General features: G+C 38.5%; 7 protein-coding genes across 10 annotated transcripts; 6 read left to right on the top strand and 1 right to left on the bottom strand.

Moving 5' to 3' along the window:
• Window positions 1–210: 210 nt before the first annotated feature.
• On the top strand, window positions 211–3160 carry LOC104769835 (glucan endo-1,3-beta-D-glucosidase). The gene is made up of 2 exons (XM_010494138.2): window positions 211–2266; window positions 2595–3160. The coding sequence occupies exons 1-2, from the start codon at window positions 497–499 to the stop codon at window positions 3075–3077; spliced, it is 2253 nt and encodes a 750-aa protein (XP_010492440.2). The 5' UTR covers window positions 211–496; the 3' UTR covers window positions 3078–3160.
• A 1090-nt stretch (window positions 3161–4250) lies between these two features.
• Window positions 4251–7558, top strand: LOC104769834 (isoprenylcysteine alpha-carbonyl methylesterase ICME). 3 transcript variants are annotated; one of them, XM_010494137.3, is made up of 11 exons: window positions 4251–4877; window positions 5281–5357; window positions 5456–5525; window positions 5666–5746; window positions 5983–6057; window positions 6242–6343; window positions 6436–6573; window positions 6653–6718; window positions 6803–6946; window positions 7024–7114; window positions 7209–7558. In XM_010494137.3, the coding sequence occupies exons 1-11, from the start codon at window positions 4576–4578 to the stop codon at window positions 7368–7370; spliced, it is 1308 nt and encodes a 435-aa protein (XP_010492439.1). In that variant the 5' UTR covers window positions 4251–4575; the 3' UTR covers window positions 7371–7558. The 3 variants fall into 3 exon arrangements, with proteins under 3 accessions (XP_010492439.1, XP_087361757.1, XP_087361756.1); XM_087505631.1 differs by having other exon boundaries at window positions 4440–4877; window positions 5286–5357; XM_087505630.1 differs by lacking the exon at window positions 4251–4877 and adding an exon at window positions 5027–5182.
• A 479-nt stretch (window positions 7559–8037) lies between these two features.
• Window positions 8038–10815, top strand: LOC147918527 (uncharacterized). Its single transcript, XM_087505634.1, has 2 exons — window positions 8038–8265; window positions 8414–10815. The coding sequence occupies exons 1-2, from the start codon at window positions 8171–8173 to the stop codon at window positions 9078–9080; spliced, it is 762 nt and encodes a 253-aa protein (XP_087361760.1). The 5' UTR covers window positions 8038–8170; the 3' UTR covers window positions 9081–10815.
• LOC104769833 (uncharacterized) lies at window positions 8038–12875 on the top strand. Of its 2 annotated transcripts, none has more exons than XM_087505632.1 (6): window positions 8038–10612; window positions 11150–11415; window positions 11501–11633; window positions 11720–12031; window positions 12173–12367; window positions 12484–12875. In XM_087505632.1, exons 1-6 carry the CDS (start codon window positions 10583–10585, stop codon window positions 12748–12750), a joined length of 1203 nt encoding a protein of 400 aa, XP_087361758.1. In that variant the 5' UTR covers window positions 8038–10582; the 3' UTR covers window positions 12751–12875. The 2 variants fall into 2 exon arrangements, with proteins under 2 accessions (XP_087361758.1, XP_019098051.2); XM_019242506.2 differs by having other exon boundaries at window positions 10500–10630.
• LOC147918526 (uncharacterized) lies at window positions 9228–10815 on the top strand. The gene has a single exon (XM_087505633.1). It carries the CDS (start codon window positions 9228–9230, stop codon window positions 10209–10211), a length of 984 nt encoding a protein of 327 aa, XP_087361759.1. The 3' UTR covers window positions 10212–10815.
• Window positions 12876–13686: 811 nt separating the features above from the next.
• On the bottom strand, window positions 13687–14678 carry LOC109131152 (uncharacterized). Its single transcript, XM_087503565.1, is given in 3 exon segments — window positions 13687–13974; window positions 13977–14041; window positions 14635–14678. Coding segments are annotated over 3 exon segments (180 nt in total). The 3' UTR covers window positions 13687–13903.
• On the top strand, window positions 14130–16127 carry LOC104769832 (zinc finger protein CONSTANS-LIKE 1). The gene is made up of 2 exons (XM_010494133.3): window positions 14130–15438; window positions 15541–16127. The coding sequence occupies exons 1-2, from the start codon at window positions 14716–14718 to the stop codon at window positions 15889–15891; spliced, it is 1074 nt and encodes a 357-aa protein (XP_010492435.1). The 5' UTR covers window positions 14130–14715; the 3' UTR covers window positions 15892–16127.

Raw genomic sequence — 16127 nt, 5'->3', positions numbered from 1 at the left:
TACTCCTTTGGTAAGCAAAACATCAAATCACAAACCTCAAGCATGTTCATAAGTTATCCACCAAATTTGGAATTTTTCCAAATGAACCAATCCAAATCAAACATGTGTCATTGACATGTAATAATCGACACACATACCACTTAAGTTGGTAAACTAAACACCATTGTTGCAAAAATACAAGTAACTATCCACGAAATTATTGTAATCAAAACCATATTCGTAATGTTTTTTTTTTATTTTACTTGCGTTTGCATTTGGGCATATTTCAATATCTTGTGTAAGTTTTGCATCTATAGCAAGTCTCCTGCACGTTCCCAAAACCTTAGCTTGCAAACCAACTACTAATATAAATTCACAAAACTACCCTACTACTTTTCTTTCTAACCAAACAAACCCCACAATCGTCTAACATTTAATTAAAAACAACCCCTTTACTTTTTGGTAACTCAATATCCAAATCCGTCTTTATCTCTCTTTCTCCTCTTGACTAAGCAAAATGTTGAAAAAGGTGAGGCGAAAAGTCAAAGTCTTGATCACCAAACCCTTTAAAAAGCCCAAGAACAGACCTTTAAGACCTCCATCACCACCACCATCACAATCAGAGCCATCATCTCCACCGCCTCAAGAAATGTCTTGCTCAAGGCAAAGAAACACTCCGTTTCTCTTCCCGAGATCCACTTCCTCTGTTTTACCCGACCCATCTAGTTTCTTCAGCCGCGATCTTCTCTCATCTCCTCTCCCAACAAACTCATTCTTCCAAAACTTCACTCTCAAAAACGGCGACCAAGCTGAGTACTTTCACCCTTACATCATCAAACCATCGCTCTCATCTCTCTCAATCTCATACCCATCTCTCTCCCACAACTCTGCTTTCTTCTACGAAGCTTTCAACGCCGACATCACCATCACCGGGTCAGATGGACCCGACCCGCATTCTCGTAAAACCCATCTCATCTCCTCCTTCAGCGATCTCGGCGTCACTCTCGATTTCCCTTCTTCTAATCTCAGATTCTTCCTCGTTAGAGGAAGCCCTTTTATCACCTTCTCCGTCAACTCCTCCATCACAATCTCAACGATCCACGCGGTTTTATCTCTAACCGGTAACACCTCATCAACAAAGTACACCGCAAAGCTCAACAACAACCAAACATGGCTAATCTACGCATCTTCACCGATCAATCTGACAAAAGACGGCGTCTCTTCAATCAATTGCGGTGGTGGGTTTTCCGGTATTATCCGTATCGCCGTGTTACCAAACCCAAATCCAAGCTTCGAAACCATCCTAGACCGGTTTAGTTGCTGTTACCCTGTTTCCGGAGACGCTGATTTCACAAAGCCCTTTGCTTTAGAGTACAAATGGGATAAACGAGGCTATGGAGATCTCCTAATGCTTGCTCACCCTCTTCATCTCAAGCTTTTATCAAACAACGATTGTTCAATCACAGTTATAGAGAATTTCAAATACAGCAGCATCGACGGTGATTTAGTAGGTGTCGTCGGAGACTCATGGGTTTTGAAACCCGACCCTGTTTCTGTAACGTGGCACTCAATCAAAGGAGTTCAAGAAGATTCTCACCAAGAGATCATCTCAGCTCTAATCAAAGACGTTAACGCTTTGGATTCATCAGCTCCGGTGACGAACTCGTCGTATTTTTACGCCAAGTTGATCGCAAGAGCAGCGAGGTTAGCTTTAATAGCTGAAGAAGTTTGTTATCTCGATGTGATTCCAGCGATTAGAACTTACCTGAAGAACATGATCGAGCCGTGGCTTAACGGTAGCTTTGAACCAAATGGGTTCTTGTATGATTCTAGTTGGGGAGGTGTGATAACTAAGCAAAGATCGAGAGACTCAGGAGCTGATTTTGGGTTTGGGATTTATAATGATCATCATTATCATTTAGGTTACTTTGTTTATGCGATCGCTGTGCTTGTAAAGATTGATCCTTTGTGGGGGAAGAGATACAAACCTCAAGCGTATAGTTTGATTGCGGATTACATGACGTTGGGGAAGAGAGGAGCTGGTTCGGGTTCGAGTTCGAATTCGAATTACCCGCGTTTGAGATGTTTTGATCTTTTCAAGCTTCATTCTTGGGCTGGTGGTTTAACGGAGTTCGCTGATGGGAGGAATCAAGAGAGCACGAGCGAGGCTGTGAACGCGTATTACTCTGCTGCTTTGTTGGGGCTAGCTTATGGCGATACACATCTGGTGGCGGCCGCTTCGACTGTTTTGACGTTAGAGATTCACGCCGCGAAGATGTGGTGGCAGGTAATGCGACTTTTAATCTGAATAAACCAAATCTCGAACCGGATAAATGAAATTGAGTCGTACCGAATTGAGAAGCTCGATCTGAAAACCGGAATTAAGTTGGTCCTAGTGTCTTAGGTTTGGTTCGGTTTAGGTCATATTTTTGGGAATTTAAATAGAAAACCACATGGAAATTGAATACTATTCGGTTCAGTTTCGATTTTCATACAAATTTAATTTTATAACTCTCAATCTCTACCAAACCAAACCATAATTCTAAACCGATCCATGTTACCTTAGTTTTTAATTTGACTTACTAATTTTTTTTGTATCTTGGTGTGGTGCGCAGGTGAAAGAGGGCGACACTATATACCCTCAAGATTTCACAGCGGAGAATCGTGTGGTTGGAGTGTTGTGGTCAACAAAGAGAGACAGTGGCTTATGGTTCGCACCCAAAGAATGGAAAGAGTGTCGCCTCGGTATACAGTTATTACCGTTACTTCCTGTGTCGGAAGTTCTGTTCTCGGACGTGACATTCGTGAAGCAGCTCGTGAACTGGACAATGCCCGCGTTGGGGAGAGAAGGCGTCGGAGAAGGGTGGAAAGGATTTGTCTATGCTTTGGAAAGTATTTACGACAAAGATGGAGCAATGGAGAAGGTTAAAAGATTAAACGGGTTTGATGATGGGAACTCTTTGAGTAATCTGTTGTGGTGGATTCACAGTAGAAAGAGTGATCATGATGATGACTACTATGAAGAAGACGATGAAGGTGGATACGGTGGTCATGGCGGTGGCGGGAAGTATTGTTCGTTTGGTCATTATTGTAATTAAGCTTTAAAGGTTGTTTAGTTTTTGGTGTGATAAACTTAAGCCTTAATATAAACTTGATCTATAAAATAAACTTGGTTCACATCGATCATACTTTTTTATACACATCCAACATTCAGTAAAAAAAAATCATTTTTACAGCTATAATAAACACAACATTGAGAATCTCTATGTGTCTAAAGTATTATGAAGGAAAAAATCTGTCTTGTGCATGTATGGTTTTTGTGTCGAATGAATTCCGTGGCGACTTATGTGCATATCTTGAAACTCCTTCTCTAGAGAAGCTATGGCATCTTCAAAACGGTTGTTGATATGCTCCATTGCAAACTCCTTCAAGTATTTTAGACATCCTTTGTCGTTATAAGGACATATGATTGCTGCTTCTTCTTCTGATCGTTGAGCAGATACGAGGGACATATATACTGATAAGACAAGTGAAATTATCAAAAGAACGTGAAGTGTGGTACAAGGAAACACAAATCTAGACGCCATGGTTTTTGTCAATGCTTTTGAGAGATAGCAATAAAGAAATCAAAGAATATGGCAACAAACGAAATCTGAATATGATAGGATTGTGACTAACTTATCTATATATATATAGTCAATGACAACAAAGTCTTTGTCTATTTTTAATTGAGATTTCTTGTGGATATGTTAGTGCTTCATGATTATCGACTAATTAGCTGATCTTCTGTCGTTTCAAGAAAATATTTGGGTGTGTTTGTAAAAGATAAAACCAAAATCGTTGTTTCTTCCAAAAACGATGGACGAGACGTGGCTACAAGTAATTTGGATACGGTAAGCTCCACTCCATTTTATCTTTTGTTTATCCAAAAATAGCTAGATTTGTTTTGTTTTTGCTTTCAAAAAGAAATTTATTTTCAATACGTTTCTGATGTTCGTATAGTTTCAATACGAATATATACCATGATGTCGATGCAAAACAAAATAATTTAGCATGGTATATGGTTCTAGTAGTTGGTGGATATGCCATTGCGTCAGTACATATGATCTTGAACTTTCTCTAATAAGAAGATTCTGAAATATTCGTCACACTTAGGACCCACTAGTTTAACCTTTTCCGAACGTGGTAAGACATCTAAAGCCACTCTACTCCCATCCAAGTCGTCACTCTCTCCTCCATATGATTTGCTAGTACTAGCTAGCTTCCAAGTCGTCGTCACTCTACTCCATCCAATCAAAAAATTGACTAACAAAACTTTTAAAATATAACTTTTACGATATAAAATTTCTTAATTAAACATTAAAGATTCACTAATAATTGTGGTATTCGACATTTGATTCTCTTTAATCATACACACTTCATTACATGATATATTGAAAAACGTCGTCGTATTCAACATATTTTTTTGGTTTATAATCGAGTCTTCCTCTCGGAGAAGGGATACGAAAAAGCGGAGATAACCAAAAAGTTTGAAATTAGAGAGAAAGAAGAATCTTTGGAATCGAGATCCACTCTATCACGTCGTAGAAGACGAAGATGCATTCGCCTCTTCAGAATCAGCAGCCGGAGAATCGATTCCGGCCGATGATGACGACCTCGACTGTATCGGAGATCGAGGAAGTTATTATACCCGATGAAGAAGACTCCGATACAAAAACGTCTCTTCTTAACGGCTCCAACGGTGAACAGATACGTCGTCGAGTTTCCGTGAAGTCGCTGGTTGACGGAGGAAATCGTCGGATTTCCCGGCAACAGTCGTTCAGCCGCGAAATCGGTCACGCCGCAGCTGAGACGTATCTGATTACTAGACTTAGCTTCAAGCTTCTTCGTTACCTCGGGTACTTGAATTTCAGATTTTTCTCCGGTTTAATTGATGATTACGCGTATGGAACTCGTGAATACTTTATACGTATTAGCTGGCTTTGAGCCTTGTGTGCACGATACTGTTTAATCATTATATATATATATATATAACTTTGGTTGCTCTGCAGAAACAATGAGATATTATTGCGTGAGATTTCAGAACTATACTGTTTAATCTAGTAACGTTACTCCATATTGTGGTGTTGTTTGATTCACTCTTGATAGCAAAAGTTGCAAAGACTTGCATTTAGTTCCCCTGTATCTTGCCAGCCTTGAAAATGTTATTTTGCTTTCATAAATTTTCTGTTGAGATCTTAAAGCACTGATTTATTTTCCATTTCAGCAAGAGTTTATCTGATTGTTAAAAGTATTGTTCAGGGTAGGCTATCGATGGATGACAAGATTATTTGCTCTCACATGTTATGCTATGTTGCTTATGCCTGGGTTTCTTCAAGGTTTGTTCTTTGAGAAAACTTTATCTAAAGGGTCTGTTTTTTAAATTGGGAAAGTAGTTTTGATTTTCTCATAATATAAGTTTGTATATCTTCTGTAGTTGCATATATTTATTTTTTCTCATCGCAAGTCCGGAGGAGTATAGTGTATGGAGATCAACCAAGGAACAGGTTTGTGTGTGAACTGAATAGAATCTTTTCTTCTCCTTTCACCTCAAGTGGTACGTTGCATACTTGCATGCCTGCTCTTATCACATCACCTATGTCTGAGACTTTTGATGTGTTGCATGTTATGAACGGCGATTTGGTAGGCTGGATCTGTACTTACCGAGCAACAACGATGGGAAGAAGCCGGTTGTGGTTTTTGTTACCGGTGGAGCTTGGATTATTGGGTGAGTAGCACATCGTACAAGATTCTTCTCTGCATAAGATTAAAATTCGTTTTTAAAAAAAAATTTCGTGTCCTAGTTCCAGTGCACAGTTATAGATGCTTTTCTCTCGCTGTTCTTTTGTTGATGTTTGAGTGTACAAAAGAAAAAGTGAAGATCCTGATTTGCTCTGTATTCTTGCACTAGATGAAGTCGCGTGTTAGTAAGTTTATGTTTGCTACTCTTGTGCTGATAAATAGGTACAAAGCTTGGGGATCGCTCTTGGGAATGCAACTAGCAGAAAGGGATATCATTGTAGCATGCCTTGACTACAGGTAAAGATAGTACACAATTCATGACTAGTCTTTTTAAAAAATATATTCCTTGCTTTGCATTCTACTTATGTGGTATAGTCCACACAGAATCGAAAATATTTTAGCTCTGTTTGGAGCATTTTGGGATTTGAAGATGATTGGAAATCTAGATTCGTTAATAAGCAATCCATTCCTTTTGGTCTAGGAACTTTCCTCAGGGAACAATTAGTGATATGGTGACTGATACTTCTCAAGGGATCTCATTTGTCTGCAATAACATCTCTGCCTTTGGAGGTGACCCCAACAGGTTTCAACTCATTGACTTTCGTATTATTTACGATTTGATTTTCAAATATGTCTCTCGTCTATTGAACTGCATGCATGTGCTTGTCTCTGTAGGATCTACCTGATGGGGCAATCAGCTGGTGCTCATATAGCCGCTTGTGCTCTATTGGAACAAGCTACTAAAGAATCAAAAGGAGAGAGTATCTCCTGGAGGGTTTCCCAGATAAAAGCTTATTTCGGATTATCTGGAGGGTAACTTCTAATCTTTACTTTTGGATTTTCCCATTTGGTATTCAGCAATGTATCTGCTTATCATTTTGAAATTGAACAGATACAATCTATACAATTTGGTTGATCACTTCCATAATCGTGGCCTGTATCGCTCGATTTTCCTAAGGTAAAGGCTCGGTAAATCTTTTTAACTTAAATGCAGTCTGATCTATTATTATATCTTTCTAACGTTTCAACTCCCAACTTGTAGCATAATGGAAGGAGAAGAGTCCTTTGAAAAATTCTCTCCAGAAGTAAGATTGAAAGACCCAGTTGTTGGAAAAGCCGCGTCCCTAATGCCTCCTATAATACTTTTCCATGGATCCTCAGATAATTCCATACCATGTGATGCAAGGTATAAATAATCGTCTTCTTGATTATACATTGCTAATTAATCCTTTGATTTAACTAAAACCTCCTCTTTTTTTGCAGCAAAACTTTTACAGACGCTCTCCAAGCTGTTGGAGCCAAACCCGAGCTTGTTTTATACAGCGGAAAGACGCATACCGACTTATTTCTTCAGGTAAGCCACATAAAGTACCTTACATTGTGTCACACACATAAACACTTTGCTCAGTGTGGGTATAATAGAGACTCATGTGAGTGTTTGTTTTTAGGATCCCTTAAGAGGTGGTAAAGACGAACTGTTTGATGACATAGTCTCTGTGATACACGCGGAGGACAATGATGCGCTGACCAAAGACTCACTGGCTCCTCCCAGAAAGCGTCTTGTCCCAGAGTTGTTGCTGAAATTGGCTCGTGAGGTTAGCCCTTTCTGACTGCCAAAAAACGAAAAGAAGCTTGCTTGGTTTATTAATTATCTGTTTGTATCTTTATTAGTTGCCTTGTATTTTCATTTTTTTTGTTTACTTTCTGTAGTTTGATTTGTTTCTGTAATTATCTGAAATTCTTACCTCTGGTGTGCTTAAAGATAACACTACAAGAAAACAATACGTTTTCCTACCAAGTTTCCTACCAAAATTTTCGAAGGATTATTTTCCTTCGGAATCTCTTCTGCTTTTTGACGAATAAAAAATTGTCGAAGGAAATAAGAAAGGAATTTCCTACGGAAAAAGAGGGGAGAAATGAGAAGCGTATTTACTTCGTATATCCTTCGGAAAACAAATGCGAAGGAAAAAGGGAAGGAAAATCGATATAATATTGAAAGTAAAACAGGGGAAGGAATTTGGAAGGAAATTTTGCTCTCATTTTCCTACTAGTATCGCTACGAAGGAAACATTGAAAGCAATCGGAAAGAATATAGAAGGATTACAGGCCGAAGGAATATAAAAGGAAAGATTCCTTCGGGTTTCCTACCAAACGTATTATTCGAAAGAAAATTAGTTGTTTAGATAAATAAGCCAAAACAAAACCAAGTGGGCAATCAATCGGAAAGATTCGAAATTGTTTTTCTATATAAGACAGCCATTGCCTATCTTAAATCCCAGACAACAAAAACATTTATAGCTCTGGCCTATCTATTATTTCAAAAACAAGATTTTTCTTCTACGATTCAAACTTTTTCTTTAAATATTTACAAAAAAATGAATAATTTTTGCACGTGGTTGGACAAAGAAAGATGTTATCCAAATGGGATGCTTATGAGGGAATATGCAGCTGGACTCACCGAATTTATGAACGTCGCTATGAATCAGGAAAGCTGCTTAACAAGTGGTAAGATGTTATGCCCATGTCCATCTTGTAATAATAATATCTACATTGACAAAGATTTAGTCTGGGGACATATTTATAGTCTTGGAATTATGTCAAGTTACAAAGTTTGATTTTATCATGGGGAAACTGATGCTTATCACGTGGGTAGTACAAGTGAAAATGTGCCTGAAAGGGTAGAAGAATCTAGATTGGATGAAGGAGGTGTAGGAACGGTTCAAATGGTTCACGATGCACATAGAGAAAATATGCAAGAATTTATAGAACCTGCAAATATAGTAGAAGAACCAAATTTAGAAGCCAAAAGATTCTACGATATGCTAGATGCATCAAAGAGTCATTTATATGAAGGTTGTAAGGAAGGACATTCTCCTTTATACGCTGCAACTAGGATGATGAATATAAAGACGGATTATAACTTGGCAGAAGATTGTGTAGATGCTTGGGCAGATTTTGTTAAAGATATTTTACCTGAAGACAACATCTCACCAGCTTCGTATAATGAAATTGAGAAGCTTGTTTCTGGTCTTGGTTTGCCATATCAGATGATCGATGTTTGTATCGACAACTGTATGATTTATTGGCAATCAGACGCAGAGTATTTAGCTTGTCGATTTTGTGGGAAACTCCGGTTTCAAAATACAAGTGGGAGGTCCCGAGTAGCGTTTAAGCGTATGTGGTATTTGCCATTGGCCGATCGGTTGAAAAGGTTATATCAAGCAGAGCGGACAGCTGCAACTATGAGATGGCACCAGGAGCATTCAACTGATGGCGAGATCGCGCATCCCTCAGATGCAGAGGCATGGAAACATTTTTAGAGAATTTATCCAAGTTTTGCAGAAGAAAGTAGGAATGTCTACCTTGGACTATATACAAATGGTTTCAACCCATTTGGGAAACATGGACGCCAATATTCTTTATGGCCAGTGATTCTCACACCTTACAATTTGCCTCCGTCTTTGTGCATGAAGAGAGAGTTTCTATTTCTGTCTATCCTTGTTCCTGGTCCAAAACACCCAACGAGATCTCTTGATGTCTTCTTACAACCTTTGATTCATGAACTACAAGTTCTATGGGAGCACGGAGTTCAAGCCTATGATGTATCCTGGCAGCAAAATTTTACGATGCGTGCGGTGCTTATGTGGACTATTAGCGATTTTCCAGCCTACGGAATGTTATCTGGATGGACAACGCATGGGCGATTATCATGCCCATACTGTCAGGACAATACAGATGCATTTCAGTTAAAACATGGAAGAAAGACCTGTTGGTTTGATTGTCATAGACATTTCCTACCACGGTCGCATCCTTATCGCCGTAACAAAAAAAGTTTTAAGAAAAACCATGTAGTTTCTGATTGTCCCCCACCTGAGTTAGATGGGAAAAATCTATTGATGCAGCTTAGGGATTTTGGCGCAGAGAAGACGACATATTGCGGGGGTAGTGTGCATAATCCAGTAGACGGGTATGGAGAATTTCATAATTGGCACAAACATAGTATCTTCTGGGTGTTGCCTTATTGGAAAAATCTCTTGTTGAGACACAATCTAGATGTCATGCACATTGAGAAGAATGTGTTCGATAACTTGATGAATACGGTTTTAAATGTCCCGGGGAAGACAAAAGACAATATCAAATCAAGATTAGACTTGCCTTCAATATCCAATCGGCCTCATTTACATGTCTTATCAAATGGAAGAGGTCCAATCCCTAGATTCAGATTAGATGGAGATGCTAAGGATGCATTATTTAGATGGATTGTTCGAAAGGTTAAGTTCCCTGACGGTTACGCTTCCAACTTACGAAACTGTGTTGACAACCAAGAAGGTCAATTATCCGGGATGAAAAGTCATGATTGTCATGTGTTTATGCAACGATTACTACCATTTGCATTTGTCAATCTCCTCCCCAATAACGAACATGAAGCTATTGCAGGGAATATTTATTGACAGGATGTTTGTATGATTGGTTTTTATAAAACCATAAATAATAATATCTTTCTATGAAATTGGCATAATGCAGGTATTAGTGCTTTTTTCGGAGACCTATGTACAAGATCACTAACGCCAGCTGGTATCAGACAATTAGCTGACAACATACCAGTTCTAATATGTAATCTTGAAAAGATATTTCCACCCTCTTTTTTTGATGTGATGGAGTATCTTCCAATACATCTTCCTAGAGAGGCAGAATTGGGGGGACCTGTGCAGTATAGGTGGATGTACCCATTCGAAAGATTCATGTTTCACTTGAAAAAGAAGGTGAAAAATTTAAGCAAAGTGGAAGGTTCTATTATTGCTCAAAGCATCAACGAAGAAGGATGACCGGCAGTTACTCGTACTCTCCGCCGGTAGATCCACCGTTTACAGTAAATTTTCTAGTTTTTACAAAGTTCAATTTGGTAACTTTTTTTTTCATACTGATTGTGTGTTCGGGTTGAAACAGAGTACAATTGTAATTTTTTTCTTAGGCAGATTTGTTTTTATAAACGGTAAAAGTCGATTGGCATTTTGTTGGTGTTTATGTGTCGAGTTTGTTTAAGAGTTCTGCTAAGTAGAGTTCTCACATATATAGATTTACATATATAGATTCACAATAAATCTTACTCACATATATAGATTATGTTCTCTAATTTCACATTAGAGACATGGTAATGATTTCTTTAGAGAAAATAACTCACTATCTCTACAGACATGGTAATGATTTCTTTACTCTCTAGTTTTTACTATTCAGATTATATATTAGAGTATTCGATAATTGTTTGTTCTTTGCATCGAAAAGGTTAAGAGTAATATTTTAATCTTACTCACATATGTGAAATAGATTCACATATATAGCTTCACAATTAATCTTACTCACATATATAGATTCTGTTCTCTAATTTCAGGAGAATACTCGTCAGAACTACGAACGGTACATGGCAGAACGGCAGCGGGATTATGATAGTAGTACCCCGAGCTACACCTTACCAGACCTACCAAGGAACCTGCAAAATCCACGCAAGGAACACACCACCCGGAACGATAGTGAACCACCACCTGAGAATCCGGAAGAAGATGTAGCTATTCTTGCCGATGTAAATGATTTGCTATGTGCTCCAGGACGCACAAACATCCCAGTCCTATCTCCAGACCGTGAAGGAAACACTACATGGTAACCCTCACTCACTTGTAGATGATTCAGTTTTTGTTAGATAAAAAAATTTATTAAACTCATTTGTTGCTCATCCTTATTGCAGGTTTAGACATGACTCCACTGGTAAGATTACAAAGCAGATCCTTAAGATGCTGAAATCAGATCTCCCTAAGGCTTATCCAACTTATCGGTCTCTCCCACTAAGAATTAAGAACCGATGGTTCAGAGCTTTTGCGGTATGTATAGCCTTTCTTTTGTAGCTGTTGGTTTGTGGTTTCTAAGTTGGTTTGTGGTTTCTAATCAATTATGTGGTCATCTACAGCAAGAGTTCAACTGGGATCCAGCCATTACAGAGTATGTTCGCACAAACTACGATGACCAAGCAAAGGCATCTTTTAAAGCTAATGTCCGTGACTGGAAGATAAAATGGATAGAGAAAGGAGCTGACAACTTACCTGATTGGATGAAGGCGAAGAAGAATCTATTTGATGGTTACATCAACATGTGGACAGATGAAAAAACAAAAGAGTTGGCAGCCCAAAACTCTATCAATCGGGGAAGTAAACGAGGTGGATTAGGGGTTGCTAAACACAACAACGGTGCAAAAACTTATGAACTCAAATGGGATGAGATGGTAAGTACTTCTGTTACTGTTTTGCAAGTTTCATTCAATCATCAGTTCAAGTTTTTCTTATTCAAGTTAGTTCACACATATATTCTGATTAATGCTTTTATCTGTTTCCTATACTAACTATGGTTTCTGTTTTTTGCTAAGACAATTGAATTAGGAACAGAGCCTAATATGCTTTATTTCATGGAACAAACACACTTAGACAAGAAGACCCGAACCATTAGTGATATGAAGACTAAACAGTTTCTGGATAAGGCTTCTAGTCAAGTGGAGCTCAGTGATCCTTCGGCTCAGCCAGACCCTCTTACAACAGAAGAGATTAACTCTATTATGCGTAAAGTAAGTTACTCTTTCTCCTTTCTCCTTATCTTATTAACTGTTGATTTACAAGTTGTGGATGTCTTATAAAATTTCTATCAAATGAGCTTTTTACAATTCTTGGTTTTAATTGACAGGTTGTTCCAAAGGTTAGAGGTAAATTTTATGGCTTTGGTAACCTTTTCGATGATGGATGCCCATCTTCTTCTTCAACTCCACGACAGATTCCTAAACTACAAGAAGAGATTCAAACATTGAAGGCTCGTGAACAAGAAAAGGATGCTCAGATCAAGTTTCTTATGGAATGCAACAAGCTCCTCCTAAGCCGGTTTCCTGATCTACGTCCACCTGAGTACCTGGAGACACCATCAACCGTGGAAGAGGAAGACGAGACACAACCTTGAACCTTGATCAGTTTCATAATTCTGTAAAAGTACATTTTATTTCTTTTTCTTTTTGGTCGGCGCCGGTAAAAATAGGTTTATTGTATAAGGATTGTTTTTTTGAGTAATGAAGTATGTTTTGGGTATTGCATTTGTATAGTTTAAATTTATACAAATGTAAACGAAGAAAATTAATAATGGTTTGATGAAATTGATCTGAAATTAATAGAATGAAATTTTTGAAGGAACCAAGAATGAAATTCTCGAAGGAATCTTGAAGAATATTTTAGAAGGAACTTTGAGTGAAAATGTGAAGGAAAATAGAATGAAATGTGTAGAAGGAAAAACAGATGCGAAGGAAAATTAAAGGAAAATAGTGGAAGGGAATCCGAAGGAAAAACATATCCGAAGGAAAATTAAAGGGAAATAGTGGAAGGGAAGCCGAAGGAAAATCTTTCCTTCGCATATAACGAAGGAAATTTGACAAAATTGCCCTTCTTCTTTCTTTCTTTTTTCTTACGAATTTTCCTTCTAAAGTATTTTCGTAGGAAATTTGAAATATTATTCCTTCCAAATTCTCACTAATATCTATTTCCTTCGGGCTATTTCCTCTTAATATTTTCGTAGGAAAACGGTCAAAAAATACTGTTTCCTACCAAATCCCTACGTTTTTGCTGGTTGGAAAACATATTGTTTTCTTGTAGTGTAAGACTTATTCCCTTGTAACTAAGAATTTTAATCAACAAGAGCGAAATAGCTTATCTATGTTGCTCAGAAGTGTCAGTCGGATTGCAAACTCCAAGTCCTAGTCTTATGTTTTGTTTGGTCTTAAGACGCATAAGATAATTAACTAATGAAAACAATTGTGTGTTTTGTTTCCTGTTTGTGATTCAATGCCGTTAACTTCTGAAATTGTTATTTGCATCGTCATCCACCAAAATTTATTTGACCCGTGTAGATTTAAACACATCAATGTGATAAATACCACAAGTTTGAAATCTAATACAGCTAAAAATCTAGATAATATCGAGTTTTATCATATTTCTCAAAAGGTGATAGAGATGTGACCAACGCTGATGGACTCGTGTATGTTTTGTTACTAGGAATATGATGGTGATCATATGCAAATTGGGTTTGTATAGACAGACCATCGGTGATGTTGATATAACCAACCTTATTCATCTTTTGACTGACCCACCATTTGCTTCAACTTGTGGCTCATGTTCTTCCTAATCTCTAAGAACCGAAGTTACTTGGCAGATTCCAATTGGCTCTTAAGATCTCCACCGTTTCTCACGTCAGCTTGACCGACCTGATATAGAAGCAGACAAATTTAGGACAGGCCGTATTATTTCCAACATATCAAAACCAATATATGGTTAACGAGTTATCACTCTCTTAACAATGCAAATATATGCCTCTGAGACTCAAAGCCTTGCTTTGGAAAGAAACAACGGTTAAAACATGACAGAAGTGAAGAATCAAGATAAACATTCAACTAAGAAAGGCTAATGGTCAAGCCAAATAGCTACTTATCTTTCCAACTTTACCAAAAATAGTAGTAGATAAGACGAAAATAGTTAGAAGTTGCAACCTTGATGGCAACATGTGGATAGGTCCCATAGCCTTAGGTAGCGCTGTGTACACATAGAGAGAGAGAGAAAGTAGTAGTAGTAACTATTGGTGTAGCTTTCTTCTCCATTGCAAAGACATATAAGTAAGACAATGAGTTATTTGTTCACATTTTCCTGATGGGGTTGATGATTCCAAAAGCTGTAAGCATCTGTAGACTGGACCCCATACATAAACCTTGTCAGAAACTCTGTCAGCCACACAACTTCTCAAGGCCACTAACTTCTCGCCACGTGTTCATCCCTCAGGACTCTATCCCTTCCTTGGCTTTACCATTCCACAACTAATATTAGCCTTAGTAGTCCCCTGCTTTCCATATACTAAATCTCTCAACACCATTGCATCTGAGTTAATATGTTGAAAGAAGAGAGTAACTGGGCACAAGTCTGTGATTCATGCCGATCAGCCGCATGTACCGTGTACTGCCACGCTGACTCTGCCTACTTATGCACAAGCTGTGATGCTCAAGTTCATGCTGTCAATCGTCTTGCTTCCCGCCATGAACGTGTCCGAGTCTGTCAATCATGTGAGCGAGCTCCAGCTGCCTTTTTCTGCAAGGCAGATGCTGCATCCCTATGCACAGCCTGTGACTCAGAGATTCATTCTGCAAACCCACTAGCTAGACGCCATCAGCGAGTTCCAATCCTGCCGATATCTGGAAACTCTTACGGTTCCATGGAGACTAACCATTCATGTGAGACAACAGTGACAGATCCAGAGAACAGCATGGTGTTAGTAGGTCAAGAAGAAGAGGATAGAGATGAAGCAGAGGCGGCTTCGTGGTTGTTGCCTAATTTAGGGAAAAACAGTGGTATCAACAACAATAATAGTCAGAACAATGGCTTCTCGATTGGTGACGAGTATCTGGACCTTGTCGATTACAGTTCAAGTATGGATCAATCCAGTCAGTATCAACAACACCGCAACGTACCTGAGAGGAGTTATAGAGAAGATGGAGTTGTTCCACTTCAAGTTGACGAATCAAAGAGCCATCACAAGCACCACGAGGAACTGAACTTTGAGTTGGGTATTACCTATGCTCCTCCAAGCTCCTCCAATGGTTTCATAAGTCATATGGTAAGCTTTTGTATATTTAATTCAGATTCTTTTCATCAGACACACTAATCCATTAACTAAACGTCTCAAGAATGTCTAAGAATGTATATGTTTTGTCATTAGGTACATGTTTCATCTATAGACCTCGGAGTTGTGCCAGAGTCAACAACGAGTGACGCAACAGTATCACACCCAAGATCGCCCAAAGCGGTAACAGAACGAATACCTGAACCTCCAGCTCAGATGCTCAGTCCAATGGAGAGACAGGCTAGAGTTATGAGATACAGAGAGAAGAAGAAGATGAGGAAATTTGAGAAGACAATACGATATGCTTCAAGAAAAGCGTACGCAGAGAAAAGACCACGGATCAAGGGCCGGTTTGCAAAGAGGAAAGAAGTCGATGCAGAGGCAGACCAAGCTTTCTCCACTACGATAACGTTCGACACCGGATATGGAATTGTTCCTTCATTATAATGCTCTTTTATGACAAAACTAGATTACATTGCATGCTTAGTTATTATACCACTGTCATGCATATACGTTTTGTCTAACTAGTACGAATCAACTAGATTCATATATATTTTGCTGCTGTAGCTAAAACAAAATTTTCAACACTTTGGGTAGAAATCGTAATATTACCACCACATGTAACTCTGTGCTGTTCGGTCTAAATTCAAATTTTGATGCTATAGAAAGAACACGTTACTAAA

Source organism: Camelina sativa, chromosome 20, assembly GCF_030686135.1.
Source record: "Camelina sativa cultivar CO46 ecotype springtype chromosome 20, ASM3068613v1".
In the NCBI taxonomy this organism is placed as follows: domain Eukaryota; kingdom Viridiplantae; phylum Streptophyta; class Magnoliopsida; order Brassicales; family Brassicaceae; genus Camelina; species Camelina sativa.
The sequence above is the reverse complement of the archived record's forward strand: the minus strand, read 5'-3'. Positions and strand labels throughout refer to the sequence as shown.